Source organism: Carcharhinus amblyrhynchos, chromosome 25 (assembly GCF_965287045.1).
Source record: "Carcharhinus amblyrhynchos chromosome 25, sCarAmb.v2.hapA, whole genome shotgun sequence".
NCBI lineage: Eukaryota > Metazoa > Chordata > Chondrichthyes > Carcharhiniformes > Carcharhinidae > Carcharhinus > Carcharhinus amblyrhynchos.
This window is the reverse complement of record NC_137348.1, coordinates 21,064,592-21,086,025: the sequence shown is the minus strand read 5'-3', so window position 1 is coordinate 21,086,025 and position 21,434 is coordinate 21,064,592. Positions and strand designations below refer to the sequence as shown.

General features: G+C 42.1%; 1 protein-coding gene across 1 annotated transcript in view; it reads left to right on the top strand.

Annotated features, from left to right (window-relative positions):
• Positions 1 to 21,434, top strand: part of LOC145358112 (adhesion G protein-coupled receptor D2-like) — a 195,434-nt gene that overhangs the window by 147,388 nt on the left and 26,612 nt on the right. Inside the window, exons 19-21 of the mRNA XM_080211784.1 lie at positions 897 to 950; positions 7,421 to 7,556; positions 8,445 to 8,524. Of these exons, the coding sequence (XP_080067910.1) occupies positions 897 to 950; positions 7,421 to 7,556; positions 8,445 to 8,524 (270 nt within the window). The remainder of the gene's footprint in view (positions 1 to 896; positions 951 to 7,420; positions 7,557 to 8,444; positions 8,525 to 21,434) is intronic.

Below are 21,434 nucleotides of genomic sequence, written 5' to 3'. Positions count from 1 at the left end.
ACCCTGGCCACAACCAGCCACTGTTGCTCTGTCGCTGTCCTTTGGACTGGCATGTGTTTGATATAAGCAGAGTGGTAGTCCTCTGTTTAACTTTGTGGAGAAGTACATCCGCTATTTATTTGCTGAATTTCTAAGCTTTGTGCAGGCCTTATTGGTGTTCCTGTATTTGACTGTCAAAATATGGTGGAATAGAATTGTAAGCTGCTTCAGGCTGTTTTCAGTTTCCAACAGGAGCCCCCACCTCCTACGACCGACCCCCCCCCCCACCATCTCCACACTCACAAAAAAGGCAAATTACTAATTAAAGGCACAGTGAAGGACAGGAGTTCACCTCAAATGGCATAATGAGACTGCAGCGACACTCCTTTTTTTAAATTGAGTCTTGTATGTTACAAAACAAAATTTGGCCAAGAGCCAGAGGGAGGAGGAATTAACATTCCGACACAAGGTTAAAGAAGGCTCTGTGTAACATTGGCAAACATTTGACACTTTGCTTTTAAGCATTTTCGTCATATTATTTGCACGCATGAGATTATTTCAGATTTTCCTTTTGCTCTGTAAGGTGCAGACCAAATTCTCTAATGCCCCTGCCACTATTGCCAGCGAGAACAGAGAATTCGGCGCTCAGCTGAATCTCCATTCACTGCAGCGGGACTGGAGAATCCCAGCTGCAGGTGAGTTCAGAAAATTCTGGCCGCAATCTGCTATTTTGCACATGGAATGGTTTTCCCGTGATCATTGTGTTTTTAAAAAAATTATATAATCCTGAAAGTGCAAAAATATCAATGAAAATTGCAGAAAAATTAAAGCAGCTTTCTGATACAGATAAAATCGGGTACTTTGTACCCATCCACACCATACATGTAAATATGATTGGATTGATTTATTTTGTGCAGGTGAGAAATGCCATTAAAAGAATGAAAGAAAAGAAGAAAGCCTTGTCTTTCACAGTGAGTACAGCTTGTATAAAAATAGCTCTGTTTCAATGTTTTTGTTCATATATTCTGCACAAACAAATAGCAAATCCTTTTAAGGAAATCTATAAAGATTAACTTTAATGTAATTGTTTATGGGATTGTTCGCTAAAGGTCTCATTATAGCATAAGAACATAAGAAATAGAAGCAGGAGTAGGCCATCTAGCCCTTTGAGCCTGCCCCGCCATTCAATAAGATCATGGCTGATCTGAAGTGGATCAGTTCCACTTTCCCGCTTTCTCCCCATAACCCTTAATTCCCTTGTCTGTCAAAAACCTATCTACCCGTGACTTAAATATATTTAGCGAGGTAGCCTCCAACACTTCAATGGGCAGAGAATTCCAGAGATTCACCACCCTTTGAGTGAAGAAGCTCCTCCTCAACTCCGTCCTAAACTGCCCCCCCCCCTTATCTTGAGGCTGTGCCCTCTAGTCCTGCTGTCCTTTCTGAGCGGGAAGAATCTCTCTACCTCTACCCTATCCATCCCTTTCATTATCTTATACATCTCTATAAGATCCCCCCTCATCCTTCTAAACTCCAACAAGTACAGACCCAGTCTATTTAATCTCTCTTCATAGTCTAATTTAATCTCTCTTCATAGTCTACCCACTACAAAGCAATACCCACTTAACTGACCTAAGAGCAAGACTTGCGTCTTACAGCAGAACTTCTATTCTCCCTTTCAGAGTCATTAAAAGTATCAGAATTACATGATATTTAAAATTATTGTGTGCTTTTAAATGAAGCTGCTTCGTTTTGTTACGGGGCTGCCAATTCTGATGTAGAATGGATAAGGTTAGGTGAATGTTGCCGCAGTATCTTATTGGATTTAAAATTGTTTGCTAAAGAGTTCATTGAAAACAAAAGTTTAAATTTGGCAAAATATACTTCAGCAAATGAAAGAGTTTCTTCTCTGTTGACTTAAACAGGCTAGATTACTAACCTGTAACCCAGGAGAGCAGTTGTTCCAGACAAAATAACAACAACACGAGACGGCAGCAAAACTATGCCCTAGCCCAGATTTGGGGTTAGATTTTACCAGCCCGCCAGAGACGTGGGAGGAACCCTGTAAAATGGTGAGGGAAGGTGGGGATAGAATGCCCATCACTTGCCCACCACCATGCCATTCTGCCATTGGCAGGAAAAGTAGAGGGCTCCCTTCTTCTCCCCAAACACCAATTCTCCCACTTAAGGTTAATTAAGGGCCTCTTACTACTATTGACATTTGACTAGCAATGGGTAGACTCTGTTGTCTGGAGAGCTCTGGTGATCGCCCTGCAGGCTCAGGGCATCTCTTCCTAACTGGGCATACCTTGACACAGGGAAGGCCACTTCTGCCGCAATACCAACACCTGTCCGCAACACCAGCAACCTCCCCCCCCACCCCCCCCAAACCACAACTCATCACTGCATGGAATTTAATGCCCCTCCCCCAAGGCATTTCGAGCCAGGGACCATTGAACCAAGCGAGAGGATGTAGATTAACTTCCCACCTCCCCCTACTTGTGTTCTGAGTGGTAACCCCATTGGGTGTGCATACAGGCTCCTGGGGAGGAGTTCCCTTATTCAAAAGCACTCAGTGCCTGATTGAAAGTTGCCCAACGTAGAATTGGAGTAATGCTGCAGAAAACAATCCCCTGCCCTTACCTCCAAACACTACCCCCCCTCAATTCCCACCACTCCCTCATTCCTACCACACAAATCTCATCTTGCCTTCATTTGCCTTTGGCTAGGATTTCTCATTGATCCTGGCTCCTTGGGGAGGTACTTTGTTACTGCTGACAGTAATGGAGAGCTGACAACCACTGATTGGCTGACAGTTTTCAAGAGGTGGGAATTCTGCCCCCCCAAGGTCCTTTATCCTGAGGGAGGCCCAAAGCTGCCCATTTAAGTGCCTGATGAGGAACTAATATGGTCGACCTTCCCCAATGGAAATGTCATCGGGGCTCTCATCAGTTTCCCAGGTGGTAGGCAAGAGTCCAGAGACAAACATTAGATTCTGCCTGCCTGTTCCTACATCTGTCACAGTATCATTGGAGTGGGTGTGATCTCACCACTGGCCATCGCTGAGACTGAATTGTTGCTGGGTTTTTAAAATATAGGGAAATTTGCCAGACCATCACTGTGGTGGGGAGGGGTGGGGGCAGGTATGGTGTCCTTTGGTTTCACCCCCTACCCAGACCGATAGGGAATACCTATAGACCTGCTTGGAGCACTGATATCCCAGCCTGCTGCTGGGTGCCCACCTCCTGGCAGTAACTACACTTTGGGAAATTGAAGACCTGACTGGGAATTTTGATTCAGCCCACACTAAGTGCCATTAACCAGGGTCTTAATGAACCGGAGCTTAAACCAACCTTCCCCCAAAATGGCCAGCGCCGGGAAGAGTGTTGAGAACCGCACATCAACTGTCGTCAGTATTTTCAGGCAAACATACAGACTTGGAGCAGGAGTAGGCTATTCAGCCCCACAAGTCTAATCCACCATTCAGTAAGGTCATGGCTGATCTGATTGTAACCTCAACTTGACATTCCCATACCAGTCCAATAGCTACCAGGTATTTCTGCCCCTAGGTCTCTGAGCTGATCCTGGGGAAGGCCCACTTTAGTGCCTGGCAGACAGTTAGTTTGTTGAGTGCTCTTGAAAGGAAATGCTTTCTGTCTCTCCAGCTGGCAAGTAATCACCTCCAATAAGTAGCTTCCAAAGAGGCTGCAAGGATATGTGGGCAGGATAGGTGAGTTGGCAGGAAGTACGTATAATCTAGGGCAAGGTTTCCCAGACTTTTCCAGCCACAGGACAAAGTGAAGGGGCACTCCTTTAAAACTGAGGTGAGGAGGAATTTCTTCAGCCAGAGGGTGGTGAATCTGTGGAACTCATTGCCACAGGGGGCTGTGGAGGAAAGGTCATTCAGAGTCATTTAAGACAGAGGTAGATAGATTGTTGATCAATAAGGGGATCAAGGGTTACTGGGAAGAAGGCAGGAGAATCATATCAGCCATGATTTAATGACGGAGCAGACTCGATGGGTCGAATGCACTAATTTTGTTCCTATATCTTACAGTCTAATGGAATCCTTTTGACCACCCAAAAGTACTGATAGAATCCCTGAGAAACATTTTTGCTATATTAAAGAGTTAAGCCACAAAATATTGATTGTTTCTGTGCAATAGGTACAAACATAAAGAAAATACTTTTATAAAAGTATTTTCTTTATATGCATATATTTATTAAATTTAAATATATCTTACTCAACGGATACTTAAGACTTAACCTTTTTGTCATTTTTAATGTGAGGAGTGATGCTGCAAATTTGTTTTTGGATAGTAAGGAGTCAAAAAGATATGCTGTAAAGTGCAGTTCAGAACAAAAAAAAGTACAGCACAGGAACAGGCCTTTCGGCCTTCCAAACCTGTGTCAATAATTATGCCCTAACAAAACTCAAAAAAGCCTTCTGCCCTTACTCAGTCCATATCCTTCTATTCCCTATTCATATACCCATCCAAATGCCTCTTAAATGTTGTTATTGTGCCTGCTTCCACCATGTCTTCTGGCAGTGTGTTCCAGGCATCCATCACTCTCTTGTGTGAAAAACCTCCCCCACATATCGGCAGGGGGGCGGGTGTTGGGGGGGGGGGGTGGGGGGTTGGTGGCCCACTGCCACTCTGCATGCAATCGGTGGGGGGTAGAAGGGGGTCCGCTGCCAGCCTGCATGTGATCGATGGGAAGAAGGGGGGCAGATGGCCGCGATTGGTTTGGTTAGCAGGGGGGTGGGGGGTTCAGTTATGTTATGGGCATGGATCAGTGTCCACAGGGTTGGGGGGGGAGGCATTATCCAGCCTGGGAGCAATGTGACAAGGGAGTGTTTTTCTTTTTTTTTAACCGCACATGCGCAGTTGAAGGCTCCGATTGGAACTGCAATGTTTTAGATGCGATAAGGCCTGCTAACAGGCTCCTGCAGCGTGATTGAGAATTGCTGATATTTTTTCAGGCAGAATGCGTATGAGGGGCACCTGAGGTGGGTCTGAAAGTCAGATGTGAAACATTGCCAGTTTCAAGTCCGCCCAACACTTAGAATTAAAATAGTAAAATAGGGCCCGCTATCTCCACATGAGTGATTATTTCCTCCATTCTGCCCCCGAACCCCCCCGGGGTCTGGGTATGGGGGATTCAGAAACAGCTCCAACTACTGTTTCTAATCCTGAGGGAAAATCCAGGCCAGAAACTTTGTCAATTCTTTGGATAGCAAGGCAGAATGGTAACAGCAGCAGAAGAAGGGGGAAGCTGCAATCAGAGGCTGTGGATTCCACTCCCCTGGGTAGGCAATGGCCTAGTGGTATTATCACTAGACTATTAACCCAGAAACTCCACTAATGTTCTGGGGACCCAGGTTCGAATCCCACCATAGCAGATGGTGGAATTTGAATTCAGTTAATAAAAAATCTGGAATTAAGAACCTACTGATGACCATGAAACCATTGTCAATTGTCAGAGAAAACCATCTGCTGTCCTTTAGGGAAGAAAATCTGCCGTCCTTCTTAACTTCCCCTGGGCAACTAGAGATGGGCAATAACACACTACCCTTGCTGATTCATTATGGTATGACAAATGCTAGTGTGAATAAGACCGCACCCTGGCCCCCCACTCCTGGCAGAATTGGGGCAGTTCAGATCGAGAATGTACCTAATCATTCTGAAGTCATCTTCCCATCTCCTTACCTCAAGGCTCTGTCAGCTATTTTGCTTCACATCCTGCATTTTCAACAGAAGCTAAATTGTACCCTGACACAGTAAGACATGAAGCATCCTGAAAATAAACACCATCAACCTATCTATTGTAAAACATCTACAAGCCATTTGATTTAAAAAATAAACAAAGCCTTAATCATACGAGATTAAGCCAAATCCTAATCCTGCATGTTATTTTTTCTGTACACATGATATTCTTATAGTTACTTCCTTGATCAAACAAACTGGGTTCATTTGACATGACCTACCCTTTACAAATCTATTTTGGCTCTCTCTAATACGTTCAACTTTATCTTAAATGCTGAGCCAATCTTTGTCTAATTATAGAATCCAACAACTTCCCCACAAGAGATGTCAGACCAACAGTTCTATTATTTCCCAGTTTCCCTTTCTTAAATAATGGATTTCTTTTGCAATTTTTCAATCTGAAGGGACAATTTCTGGACCATTTTCTTTCTATAGTCTGTCAAAAAGCCCAAAATCTGCCTTTGTGAAGATAACTCCTTATAAGTAACTGATGTAGTAGATTGATCATTAATAAGGTTGCATGTATTGCATGTTCATGGCACCAGACTTCTGTTTCTGTTTGTGTTTTTAGAATCCTTCTCTATTATTGTTTTAGCCAAGTCAAGGTAATAAATCATATCATGCTGGACTCATTCTGGTCATTTTTTTTATCCTCCCATTTCACAGCTATTCACTATTATCCTCTAGCATCTGTGCCACTGCTTATAAAATATCGAATGGCGCTTGCTAGCAATAAATATATTTCAATGGAAAAACAAAGCAATATAACTGAACTGAAAACTGATTATTAGCATGGTATTTTATTCCCATTAAAGGAAAGGTAGGTACTGCAGTCCTGAGGCACTATTGCATTTTGAAGGTATCACTATTTTTGGATACAACTGCAGTATTTTCCTGTACATTTTTTTAAACTCCCATCTTCACCTCATGTGCGACGAGTAACCTCTAAACTGGACTGGAAGAGACCATGTACAATTGTGAAAATATGCTAAGCAGCAGCTAAAAGATTTACTAACAGTAAAAAGAAGTTTCCAGGACTTGGATTATGTACTATAAAATTCTGATGAAGTATTCAAAATAATCACATATTAGCAATGGAAGGGACCCTGTCTGTAACCTATTTTGAGCAAAATTATCTTTGATTAGGCAATCTGAAAATATTCAGATTGTAACTTGACTTTAAACCCAAAGACCCACTTATTTCTATTAAGTTTATTTATTAGTGTCACAAGTAGGCTTACATTAACACTGCAATTAAGTTATTGTGAAAATCCCCCACTCGCCATACTCCAGCATCTATTCGGGTACACTGAGGGAGAACTTAACATGGCCAATGCACCTAACCAGCACATCTTTCGGATTGTGGGAGGAACCAGAGCACCCAGAGAAAACCCACATAGACACAGCGAGAACATGCACTCTCCACACAGATAGTGACCCAAGCCAGGAATCGAATCCAGGTCCCTGGAGCTGTGAGGCAGCAATGCTAACCACTGTGCTACCATGCTGCCTATACTGTACCTTATGGTGTAATTGTCAGTGAGTTTCAGTAAACTATGAACAAAAATCAGAACTGAAACCATCATCATAACTTTTTCCTGCCCCTTGTTCAGTTTTGGGACTTGGTGAAAGGTGGAAAAGCTAATGTGTCCATCTCTTTTGATATCCTGCAGAACTGCACAAGCTCAAGACCATCAAGTTGCCTAGCTAGTCCAAAGATGATCACCTCACTGGATGTTGGAAAATGTATTTCTGCACCTGATAAGAGTACTTCAAAACCATCAATCAATAAATCAGCTTTCAATGAAGGTAAACATGTACATTTGGAATGTCCTTGGCACCTTCCCAACCTATCAGTAAAACTTCAGGGATATCACACTAGCTCCCAGAGAGACAATGCAAACAGCAACAAAATGTGATTGACACCATTTCTTTGGGGATTTACCAGTTTCCCACCACAGTAACAGTGAGAGGACCCTGCAGAAGGTTCTTCTCCAATTCACGTCTCCAACTTCACCCTTATGCCTCTTGCATTTAGATCTAACGTTTATTGGGATAACACCATCGTGAAGAGCTGTACTCCTCAGCAATGGTGTAAAATGATGAAAATGCCAGATGCTGAACCACAAACTCACTCAAGATGTGCAAGATATTGGACTCCCACGCTCTCGGCTCATCTATTCATCTAATAATTAATATCAGAGCTAGTATTTCTGAGCCTTCTCTGAATATTCTTTTTATTTTTTTGATTGAAATTTTCCTCTAATTTTATTGACTCCACCCCACTCCCACAACCTTTTACAAATTTTGGCATTAATCCTGCAGATGTCTTGTCATAAAGTATTTTGAAAATTAAATGCTAAAAAAAACCTCCAGAAAATAAGTTTCTTGTATCAAAATATGTGTTGAACACACAAATGATGTTGAGGCTAATAGAAATAAATGTTAGAAAGCGTGAAGAAGGCTTATAGCTCAGGGCACCTCAAAGCCAACCACTAAATAGTCCGCACAGGACCCAAAGTCATTGTTACAGTTACAATATTCCTCCAAAGTTTACAGGAGTAGAGATTGAATTCATAAATTATATTTGTAAAGTGCTCATTAGTTGTGCATGATAGAACTAGCTAGCATTTCTAATACGTATCTATAGGTTGCTTATACCTTTCAATTACTTCACTAATCCATTTTTTATTTCAGGGAAAGCTGTGACTTTGAACAGGGAAATTGGAGCAGAAGGTGCGATGTGTTTCCCAGTGAGCTTAACGCCTGACAAAACAGTGAGTAAACCATGGTCGACTTACAGATAAAAGATTAATCCTGTGGAATGTTAATCATCATAATGCTATTTCCTGAATTATATAATGTTCAGGTGCATATTATAGGCTGATTTGCAAATTTATTCAGTGTATAACACAGCTGTAATATAAGCTTTCAGTTTCAATTTCTAGTCCGTGCTAAGTTAACTGATCATACCCAGTGTTGTGACAGGCATCGCAATTGACCTCAGTGTTCCTGGCTAGGGGAAAATCTTCCTGATTCCCCTCCACCTCCCTATTGCCAATCAGTGATCCCTACTGGACATGCATATGCCCTGACGTCAGTTGTTTTCCCATTGCCAAGTAGCTGAATGTAATTTATTCAGCATAATTAAGGACCCCACGCATCCTGAACATACCTTCTTCCATCAGGGAAAAAATACAGAAGTCTGAGATCACGTACAACCGTACCAACTGGGCAGCATGGTGGCACAGTAGTTAGCACTGCTGCCTCACAGCGTCAGGGACCCGGATTTGATTCTCAGCTTGGGTCACAGTCTGTGCGGAGTTTACACATTCTCCCCGTGTCTGCGTGGATTTCCTCCAGGGGCTCCGGTTTCCTCCCACAGTCCAAAGATATGCAGGTTAGGTGCATTGGCTTTGCTAAAGGCTCCCTTAGTGTACCTGAACAGATGCCGGAGTATGGCAACTAGGGGATTTTCACAATAACTTCATTGCAGTGTTAATGTAAGCCTACTTGTGATGAATAAATAAACTTAAGAAAACGACTCTAATACAGCTTCTTCCCTGCTGCCCTCATACTTTTGAATTGACCTACCGTAGATTAAACTGATCTTTTTCTATATCCAAGCTGTTACTGTAACACTATGTTCTGCACCCTCTCCTTTCCTTCTCCCCTATGTATTCTATGAACAATATGTATTAAGTGTATGGTGCACAAAAACAATTATTTTCACTGTATCCCAACACATGTGAATAATAAATCAAATCATAAGGGCCAGTTGATAAAATACTGAAGTAACTCAGCCTATGAAATCAATTGCATCCTTCAGGAGAGGGAAGGGTAGGGGGGAATCGACAAACTGCTTGTGTATAGCGCTTTTGATGTAGTAAAGAGCCCCATAGCACTTCACAAGAGTTTTATCAATCAAATTTTGTAGTGAAGAGCCTCATAGCACTCAAGTGTTTTATCAATCAAATTTTGACACCAAGGCACAAAAGGAGGCATTAGGATAGATAGCCAAAAGTGTCATAGAAGTAGGTTTTAAGGAAAATCTTAAAGAAAAGATTTAGGGAGAGAATTCTAGAACTTTCAGGAGAGAATTCCAGAGCATGCGTGGGGAGCAGGCATCTGCATGGTGGACCAATTGAAATTGGGGATGTATCTGATGCCAGAATTGGAGGATGGTAGGGATCAGGAAGGCTGGACGAGACTAGAGAAATAGGTAGAGCCAAGGCTATGGAGAGATTTTTTTAAAGAATTTTAAAACTGTGCTGAACTAGGAGCCAATTTAGGTCAACAAACACAGGGCTGGTAGATGATCAGGACTTGGTATGAGTTAAGATAGGGTGAGCAGTGTTTTAAATGAGCACAAGTTTCTCTAGGCTGCAGTAGGAAGCTGGTAAGGAAAGTATCAAAATAGTTGAATCTTGAGGTAAAAAAGCATAGGTAAGTGGTTCAGCAGCAAATGAGCTGAGGTAGGATCACATTGAATGATGACATGGGGAGGAGTAGATCATGATGATGGGGCACATATGTGGTCAGAAATTCACGTTGGGGTTAAATGCAGTACCTGTGTTACCCAAAGGTCCCATTCAGCCTCAGGTAGTTGCTAGGGAGATTGATGGAACCGTTGGCCAAGGTATGGAGTTTGTGGGAGTGGCCAAAGACAATGTCTTCAGTCTTCCCAGTATTTAATTGGAGGAGATATTTGCTTATTCAATAGGGGTTATCAGACAAGCAGTGTGACAAAATCAAGACTGGAGTGTCAAGGCAGGTGGTGGTGAGATAGTGCTGAGTGTTGTCAACATACATGTTAATACTTTAATTAGCCTGAGATGAACTGTGTTTGAAGATCAATTTTACAGAAGGTATGTTGTATCCTGTAGTGTTTTTTTTTGCAGGATAGTCTGGATGTTTGGATTTCCCCTTTTTTTTGAGTTAAGCGGAAAGGGTTAATGGCCAGTTGTCAGACAGTTGCTTCAAGCAAAATGCTAGAAATTACCTGATGGTAATCCAGGGAGGACTATCATTCTGATTTTCTCTTCCTTCTCATGAGTCTCTGGACTTCGTCAGTATCTTCTCACATAATGTGGCACTGATGGTCAGGTGTTGGTTGTATTAGAAAATTTAATAACACTTGGTATTGGTGTGTGCCAATCACTGACACCTTACTTATACTCAAGACATTAAAAGATATTGATCTGCGCTGCACCTTTTCCAGATGCACGCTAATTGGCATTGTAGCTGACATTAGATGAGTGGCTTTTATGATTGTGTGATCAAAAATGGCAGCTCATTAGGGGACAACAGAAATAAAAAGTCACTTTTTTTGCAAGATAAAGCACTGCAGGACGGGGTGCTTTTTACACACTGGATTTGAGGGAGAAATGCTTCATATTGAAGATTCTCCCTCTTACAATTTCCTTTGAATCCATTATTGTGTCTTCTCTGTTTAAGGAGGTTGCTGTTGGTAATACAACAGACATGCACGAGATACACAGAGCTAGTTAATTCAGTCATTTAAAGCTACTTTTAGTAGCCAGTCACATGTTTCTATTAACTTTTTTATTAGCAATTTGAAGTGTCTCAGCAACAACTAACCTTTAAAAATGCTTTAAAAACCTTTAAAATCCTGATTTACCAAAATGCTTCTCCTGCTGTGTATTTCGATTCCTTTTTATTGATCCAATGAATCTGACCTGTTAATGGACTGAATTAAAAGGGAGTAAAACTGGAGGGAGTTTATTTCATGTAAAGTAATCCCCTAGTTAGTTATAGTTTATTTTCAATAAAGCCACCATCTGTACTTGTGTCACTTTCCTCTAACAAAATGAATTTTTTATTATGTGATCCTTAACATTAGTTTATGATCCTTTTAGTCAAAAATAATGTACGTTTGTTGAGATATGATCAGTAAGAGTGGCTCATACAATCCCCACCACTTAAAACTGCCCATGTTTAAACCGATTCTGTACCAACAATCACTTGATCTGACACACAGTCACCAGTTCAGGAGCTGGCATTTCATGTGCTTTGGAAGCAAGTCTTAGGTTGGAATCAGCGTGTGGTGAGTCATCTGATGGATTGGGCTACACTCACAACACTTTGTCGTTCCTTGCAGCCTTGGGCAGAGCAGGAACCATACCAAGCTGTGATAAAACCAGAAAGAATGCTTTCTACGGTGCATCTGTAAAGGTTGGTGACAGTCATAGCTGACATGCCAAATTTCCTTAGTCTTCTGAGAAAGTAGGGGCGTTTTTAACTATGGTTTCAGCATGGAGGGACCAGGACAGGTTGTTGGTGATCTGAACACCTAAAAACATGAAACTCTCGACCCTTTGTCCCGGTTGATGTAGACAGGGATATGTTCTCCTTTACGCTGCCTGAAGTTGATGACAGTCTCCTTTGTTTTGCTGACATTGAGGGGGAGATTGTTGTCGCCACACCAGTTCACCAGATTCTCTATCTCATTCTGGTACTCTGTCTTGTCATAATTTGAGATCTGACCCACTATGGTGATGTTGTCAGCAAACTTGAAAATCAAATTGGAGGGGAATTTGGCCACACAGTCATAGGATTATAAGGAGTATAATAGGGGGCTGAGAACACAGCCTGTTGGGGCACCAGTTTTGAGGATGATTGTGGAGATGGTATTGTTGCCTATCTTTACTGATTGTCGTCTGTGAGTTAGGAAGTTCAGGATCCAGTCGCAGAGGGAGGTGCTGAGACCCAGGCCACAGAGTTTGGAGATGAGTTTCATGGAAATAATAATGTTGAAGGTTGAGCTATAATCAATAAATAGGAGTCTGACATAGGTGTCTTTGTTATCTAGGTATTCCAGGGTTGAGTACAGGGCCAGGGAAATGGCATCTGCTGTGGACTGCTAGGGCTGTAGGCAAACTGTAGTGGATCTGGGTCGTCCAAGAGGCTGGAATTGATTCGTGCCATGACTAACCTTTCGCAGCACTTCATAGTGATGGATGTCAGAGCTGATAGTCATTAAGGCATGCTGCTTCATTTTTCTTAGGTACCACGATGATGACTGTCTTCTTGAAGCAGATAGGGACCTCAGATTGTTGTAAAGTAAGGTTGAAGATTCTGTGAATACCTCCGCCAGCTGATTTGTGCAGGATGCAAGTGCTCGTTCGGGTACACCATCTGGGCCAGTCGTTTTCTGTGGGTTGACCTTGGAGAAGGTTGACTTTCGAGAGGCACTCATCTCCAAAAATGTTAGCTGCCACCTGCAAAGTCGGGGCCAATGATGGCACCTCCAAATGGCTACTTTCCATGGCCCAGTTTCTGGCAGCTGTGCTAGCCCTGTCTCCCCTGCCTCTGCAGGGTTCAGCTCCTCCTGTCTTTAGGGAGCCATATGCTGGCGCAGGCATTGTCTCTCTTGCCTCACAGTGAGAGAGATTCCTGCCAACCGTACTGGCTGCATGTGCATCTCTCTCCACTAAGTGCGTGGGAAGAAAGAATTTGAGTGAACATTGAGAAGTCCAGTCCATGCCCTGATCCAATGCCAGTCTGATCCCAGGAATGACCTTCGATGCTCACTGACTGCTGTGCTAGTCAACACACAGAGCTCCACTCCTTTGCAATCTCCCACTCTGGAAAAGACCCTACATTAGCCTCTTCTTAGCGTCACAGAGGGGCATCTACTTCAGAGACTCTCTTGAGCCTTCAAGTCTCATGAAAAGTGAATCCTTCAGGCCTATGGGTTAACTGTATAGCCGTATGCACAAACCTCTTGCAAGGGAACTGGCCTGTGAGGATGCCACTGCAACAACACGTGTGAGAGCTGGGCAGTTTGGTGAGCCTTAAAACCTTTGTCTCGGATGCAGTCTATTAGCCCTCTTAATGAAAGCTGTAGGCAAGCCTTGGTATTAACTGAATGGGGACCCCATTGTGCCAAGAATTTACTGGTGAGTGGCAAGAACTGAGTGAGTGAGCATCATTGACTCATCTGTCAAAGCTAAGGAATGTTAACAGGTGAATGGGTTCCTCATATGGCAGGCAGTGGTGAGCTCAGTGATGCCATGGCTCTATATTAAAGTTATCAGGAACAGATTACATCAATGGCAGCTCCTCCTGCCCCCAAAGCTGTGACAACTACCACTCATCTAACCCAGCTGCCCAGATTTCCCAGCCCAGTGCTTAGGGCCCTTCAAGAAGACAGAGATCCTTTGGCTCTGGAGCCCAACCTCAGGATGGGTGAACTTTCCAAGTGGCTTCATTGTCCTCTTGTTGCTGAGTCCTTCCTGCCTTAAGGGAACAACCTCTCTCCCCTCTACCCCCATCATCCGGTCTTGCCAATGGTGGCCCATCTACAACTGCCTCCCATCCCTGCTCGCATCTCTGTTGCCCCAGTGCCTGCGCCCTCCCCCAAGCCCCCAGCAAGTCCTCTGGATTAGTTCTCCCGAAGCAGCCCCCAGATCCACCGGTACCCTGCTCTTGAGGCTGATTTTTCCAGCCTCCAACAACCCCTAGTGCCCCTTTGCATCCCCCCCAACAACTTGCACACTCCTGACCTTCACTCCTCCACCCCCTCAAACCCATGCCCCCACCACCCCTACCCTCGGAGGTGAGGTCACTAGGTTCATGTTTTAAAAAACGTAATGCAAATTGAGCCAATATGACGTCACACCAGAACAGTCAGAGTTGCAGAGAGCAGGGAGGTTTCAGGGGAACTGCATGCTAATGATATAATAATGCATTCAAATGATGTCCCTGACCTTCCTGGGCATTAAACACATTATGACACTGGCAGGAGGTGAAGAAGATAGCATCGCCAGCAAGAATCTTGCTTTTGAGACTTTCTACCCACGTCGCCATTTGCACCCACTGCAAAGTCAGGCACAAGATTGTAGCCTTGTTTCAGATCTGTAACCTTTCATCAGGACAGGACTTAGTGATGGCAAGAATATATTGTCATTGAATAGTCATATATGACACCAAGGTTGCAAACACCAGCGAGAGAGATGGAATTGGGGGATATGGGAGCAGAAGCTTCAGTCTTCCCCATCTTTAGTTGGAGGAAATTTATATGATTAACCAACAGATGCGTGTAAAATTTTGTTTATTTATATAACTGCTACTTGATAAATTAGTACCTTTTAAATATATTGTTGGTGTTATCTGTCAGAAACACAATATTAACTTTCTTTCTCATTTAGTTAATTGCTAATGCACTATTGTTTAGCTACTGAAGGCTAAAATGCATGTAACAAGAAACCTGGGGAGATTAAAGTGCAGCTGTGTAATTATATATCATCAACAAATTCTGCTTCATTTTATTGCTAAACTTGTGTTGGTCCAATAGAAGGATATGCTGATGAAACAGGATGGCGGAGGTACAGAAACACTGCTGTAAATTCCATGTAATCGTGCTTTATTTATTTATTCAGTTAATAATGTATGATGTTCCTTTTTTCAAGTTTTGAATTTTTTTCTTTCATAGGAATACTTGCAATATTTTGTCTGTAATTTGAGAAAAATGAGGCATAAGGTACAAGGGCAGATTTTCCTGTTCTTACATCTTGGGCATATTGAATCAAGGAAACAGGGGAACAGCAAAGTGCATATCTGTTGGGTAACCAGCCCAAACCTCAGGCTTGACTTTTTGACAGAGGAGACCTATCCCATTGTTGGGGGATTGGCGGTGGGGGTGGGGCTCACCTTCTTGTTCCACTGGCAGAAGGATCAGAAAATCCCATTCCTTCAAATTTATTGTTCACAGGAAATCCAACATGCCAAGCTGAGGAACATCTGCACCACACCACCACCCCCACCCCCCCACCCCCCCAGCTGACACCATTTCAATCTCTTTAATATGGCATTTCTTGCGATGCAATACAGCATACACAGTGGAATTACATAACGTTTCCATGCCTTGGAAATGACAAGGGAATTAAGAGATGTGCGCATTTTGTGGAAAGATGGAATTAAGATAGAAGATAGAAGTATTAATTGAGGAAGCAGGTTTGAAGGTCCATGTGCTCTATCCCTACTCCCATTTCTCATGCTCTTATGATACAACACAAATCAAGAATTACAAGAATGAATTTACATGTGTAGAGCATCTTCCACAATGTCAGTGCGTCCCAAACTGTTTCAGGGCCGGGTAGTTTAAGCATAGTTGCTATTGGAGCACAGAGAAATGTATAGCAAAGATCTACAAACAGCAATGAAATAATTGCCAGATAATCTATGTTTTATTTTGGCTAAGGAATACATATTGGCCAAGATACTGGGAGGACAACTTTCCTGTTCACCTGCGAATAGTACTATGAGTTGCTTGGATTCATGTTAGAAGACAAATAGGATCTTAGTTTATTGTCTCATCTAAAAGGTCACACTTAAATTCCTGAATTATGTGCTCAAGTCAGGGACCAGATTGGCCCCAGCAAACAAGATGCTATAAATATTTCTGCAGCCTTACCTGTCAGTATCCACAGGGATCTGTATTTCTGGAGTCTGAACCAATAGTAATGTAGATACTTACCACCGTGCTGTTTGCTGGAAGGACACTTGCAGTTACCATGCAAGATGGGCAGGGAAATGTAGGGCCAGTAACAGTCTTCTGTGTAGTGAAACTTTGCTTTACCTCATTTCAGACATGCTGCAGTGTGGATTAGAGTGGTGTCTCACTGCAGAACCTCCTCATCTTCTCTGCAATAGAATTTCAATTTCCTATTTTCAAAAAGCAGTTTTTGTAACCAAACCTTTGTAATCCAGAGAATTTGTCATTACTTTTCAATGTGATTACATTGAATCTAACTTAATTTTAATCAGAGTTTTATCTGGATTCTTCCCTTCTAACTATTATTTGATAGCTTTACTTGCACAACTCCTGGGAAATACCTAAATCTGGTTTTGGTTTCTTATGGTCTTCATCAGTCCTTGTGTTATAATGTTGGCTTCAATTGATGGAGAAAGTTCACCATCATTGAACTTGACAATCAACATTTATTGACAGTTTAGCCACTAAAACTGATCCATTAAGAAGAAAATAGTTTGTAACTATGGTACCAAAAATATATTACTCTTAATTCTTAATAACATTATTTCACAAAATTAACCTTCTCAGAATGAGCTGAAGACATTAGTAGAGGAGTAATCAAGAGATGACTAACGGCCTGGAAATTTGATGGCAAATTTTATTTATTTATTAGTCACACTTCAGCACCTGTTTGGCTCAATGCACCTAACGAGCAAGTCTTTCTGACTGTGGGAGGAAACCAGAGCACCTGAAGGAAACCCACTCAGACACGGGGAGAACGTGCAAACTCCACACAGCCTTGCTGTGACAGAATCAATTTGCACTTACAGTCACTTGCCAGGCAACTTTTTTTTTGAAACTTAAGTGGTCCCATTTGATGTCCTGATACAACAAAGCCCTGGAACATTACTTTCACTTACCTATACTTTTTGAACAGCTTTAAATTGTTTGGTTCTTAAATTAAGTTCATCTTCTCCATGGTACAATATAAATTCTGAAGGAAATAAAATCTGTGATGGAGCAAGAGGAGTGAAGAGATGCAGGAGTACAAATACTTTAACCAGAGTGCAGAACTGTGAAATAAAGGATTGAGAAGGATGTGTAACATAAACCGGGAGAATTCAATGTCAAATCATGCACAGATAGATAGATAAAAAGAATTGAAAATTGGAAAACTGGGAATTTCACAGTAACTTCATTGCAGTGTTAATGTAAGCCTTACTTGCGACTCTCCACACAGGGAGTGACCCAAGCTGGGAATCGAGCCCAGGTCACTGTTGCTGCAAAGCAGCAATGCTAACCACTGTGCCCATTTAAAGACATATACAAGTCCAGTGGATGCCTGCAAGTTACCTCACTAACATAAATGAGGCTTGAGGCCCAGTGTCAGGTGAATCACGACCCTAGACTTCCTACAGCAGGGGTTATTCCCTACATCCAGTTTCTAAACCAAGTTGCTTGGTCAGGACATGTTATAGTGATTAGAGATATAACAGTTCTTCCACTGTGAACAAAAGTAATATCCTTTTGCCGCATAAAACCCATAAAGTATAGTTTTAGGACTACTGTATCCAGTACACATGCCTCATAAAAAGCCCGTCAAAAAAAAGCAAGCTTAACCCGGCTCAAGTAAACAAGTTGCAAAAGATTTTCTTATCTCAAAGTTATCATGGCCTAGGTTCAACATAATCTGAACTAATTTCACATATTTTTTCTACACATGTCATGCTGACATTTTCAGCATTTCTCCTTTGTAATCATCGCAGTGCATATGTATGTACATGGCATATTGAGAGCAAATTGACGTGCCCGGAGAAAATCAGTTCTTCCTAATGTTGGCTCACGTTCATAAAACACACGAGTATTAACATTTCCATGAGTTTCAAGTATTGCCTTTCCCAACAATATGTTCTGCCCATATCCTGTTCTTAGTTTAATCAGAAGAAAATATTTTCAATTAAATCATTACCCAAAAAGAATTGGATTTCATAAAAATTGTGCTGCCCTAAAATAATTTAAATCTGACTTTCAATTATAAATATTTTTGCACCCCCTCCAGTGCCCCTTTTATAATATGATGACTAGATCTGTAGACAGTTCTCCAGGTGTTTGCTCTTATGGGTTTATTAACCTGCATTTTTACTTTGTGACTTATGTATTTGTTCTCCTGCATCTCTTCACTCCTCTTGCTCCATCATAGATTTTATTTTCTTCAGAATTTATATTGTACCATAGAGAAGATGTACATAATTTAAGAACCAAAAAATTGCTAAAAATCGTTTAAAGCTGTTCAAAAAGTATAGGTAAGTGAAAGTAATGTCCCAGGGCTTATTTGTACCAGGCCATCAAATGGGACCACTTAAGTTTTAAAAAAAAGGTGCCTGGCAAGTGACTGTAAGTGCAAATTGGTTCTGTCACAGCGAAGCTTACTGAGACAGGATACGAATCCCTTTAACCAGAGTGCGGAACTGTGAAATTAATAACGTAAGGATTGAGAAGGATGTGTAACATAGACTGGGAGAATTCAATGTCAAATCATGCACAGATAGATAGATAAAAAGAAGAAATGAAAGTTTGGATTAAGAAAAATAGAAAGAAACAGAAATGAGAAGTTTTTAAAAATTACATCTAAGATCAGACAGCTTTGAAATCTCCAACAACAATTGAATCCTGAAGGAATGAGCCTCCGCACTGGTGTTCGCTTCCAGCGTCAGAGAGATTAAATGACACTAATTAACACTTTGCACATCCTAGAGGAACCTCTGAGAGATAAAAAGCTTCCTGTTTCTGAATTCAGGCTTAATTAAATAAGCATGGATCTTAGCTGACTTCAAAACAAATCTTTACCTCACTCCTGACCAATTTTGACTTTCTATGTTGAATTTAGTTTGTATTTACAAATACAACAGTGTCATGTTGTATGTTTATTGGGCTCCAAATGGAGCTCTGAGTCTTGAATGGTTGAATATTAAGTGTTCATTGATAACAATTATGATGTACATAGATACAGGATACAGCCCAAGTTATCTGCAAGCTTCACGCTTGCTTCTACACAGGTTTCTGTCCAGTCCATAACAGACTCTAGTCTCAGGTTATGTATCTTTTAACATCGCACTGTGGGCAGTACTACTTCCCAGTCTCACAGTAATATTTGCTGTGGTAGGTATCCTCAGCCTTATACTATATCTCGTGCAAATCTTTACCCAGTGTATTTACATATTTACATTGAAATCATGCTATCCCCTTCACCCAGGCTTCCCACCCTCCCATTCCATTAGGTTTTTGACTTAGCACATTCAGACAGAATGCAGGCCTGGCTATTCTTTCAGATCTCATTCTGGTCACATTCAGAGAAGTGTTAGGCTCCCTTGGTTTGGACAACTTTTATTGATTTAAAGTTTGAGTTGTGGTCTGTGTTTCTGGCATTTGGTTATCTTATAAGTCTCTCAATTGTAGGAAGTTCACCTCGGGAGATGAGGAGGCTCCTCCTGTTCCAACCGAGCATGTCTCCTACTGTACAGATGAGGTATGACCTTGACTGGTCATTGTGTCTCGAGATAATAATGCCCTCCAAGGTCTCGGATCCACACCCTGTCCCCTTTGTTTAATTGTGGTAGGATTCCAATGTGTTACCTTCTATTGTAAATGGATGCCTGCCGTTGCCTGTATGACTGTTCTCAGTCCTGAATATTTTGGTAATCCTTCAATGCCAACCTTGGGATTAGTTTCTATGGCAGCATTGGGAGTTTAATATGGAGTTTTCTGCCCATCAGGACATTACAGTGAGGTTGATCTGTAAGTTAAAAGCACCAGTTGTCATTCTTCGTTGGACGTATTCTCTTCCACCTTTTTCTGTCAGGAAAAAGATGCAGAAGTATGAGGATACATATCAACCGACTCAAGAACAGCTCCTTCCCTGCTGCCATCAGACTTTTAAATGGACCTCCCTCACGTTAAGTTAATCTTTCTCTACACCCTAGCTATGACTACATTCTGCGCTGTCTCGTTCCTTCTCTAAGAATGGTATTCTTTGTCTGTATAGCACGCAAGAAGAGTACTTTTCGCATATTATTGTCACAAGTATTAATGTACAATCAAATCAAATCAATGGTATGGATGGCCCTTCCTGCCTCATTGTTCATGGATATCTCGGGAAGCTGGTGTGGTGTTGAAACCTGTAACTTATGGCGAATTGGGTGAACTATTCATTTGTAAATTAGTGGGCCATTATCAGGCATCACCTGGTCCAGGGTGCCACAGCCCACAAGCATTTCTTTCAAGGACCTCACCCCACCTCAGAGGTTGTCGTGTGTAAATGTTTCACCTCATCCATTGGGAAAAGTAGTCAACCATGAAGGGGCAGCACAGTGGTTAGCACAGCTGCCTCACAGCTCCAGGGACCTGAGTTCAATTCCAGCCTTAGGTCACAGTTTGCACATTCTCCTCATGTCTGCGTGTGTTTCTTCTCAGTACTCCAGTTTCCTCCCAAACCCCAAAGATGTGCTGGTTGGGTTGACTTGGCCATGCTAAATTGCCCCTTAGTGTCAGGGGGATTAGCAGGGTAAATATTTGGAGTTATGGGGATAGGGTCTGGGTGGGATTGTTGTTGTTGGTGCAGGCTTGATGGGCCACATGGCCTCCTTCTAAACTGTAGGAATTCTATGATTCTAACCATAGAATAGAATCCCTAAAATGCAGTACAAGGCTATTTGGCTCATCGAGTCTCCAAAAGAGCACCCCAGAGGAAACCCACATAGACACAGTGGAGAACATGGAAACTTCACACCGTCACCCAAGGCTGGAATTGAAACCAGGTCCCTAGTTCTGTGAGGCAGCAGTGCTAACCACTGTGTCAAAGTTCTATAAACACTGTGGTTAGAAAAGATGAACTAAAAAGAGGAACTAAAATCCAAAGACATGCAGGTTAGGTTAATTATCCATGCCAAGTTGCCCCTTAGTGTCAGGGGACTAGCAGGGTAAACACATTGGATTTGTGGATAGGGCCTGGGTGGGATTGTTATTTGTGCAGGCTTGATGGGCCGAATGGCCTCCTGCTGCCATGCAGGGATTCTGTGATCCAATGGAAAGCACTTAGCAGCTTTGAATTTGTCTGCAGCTGTGAAACAGAGCAGGAATGTTTATAGGAACAGTGGTGGATTTTCAGATGCATTCAACCACGACGAGAAAGA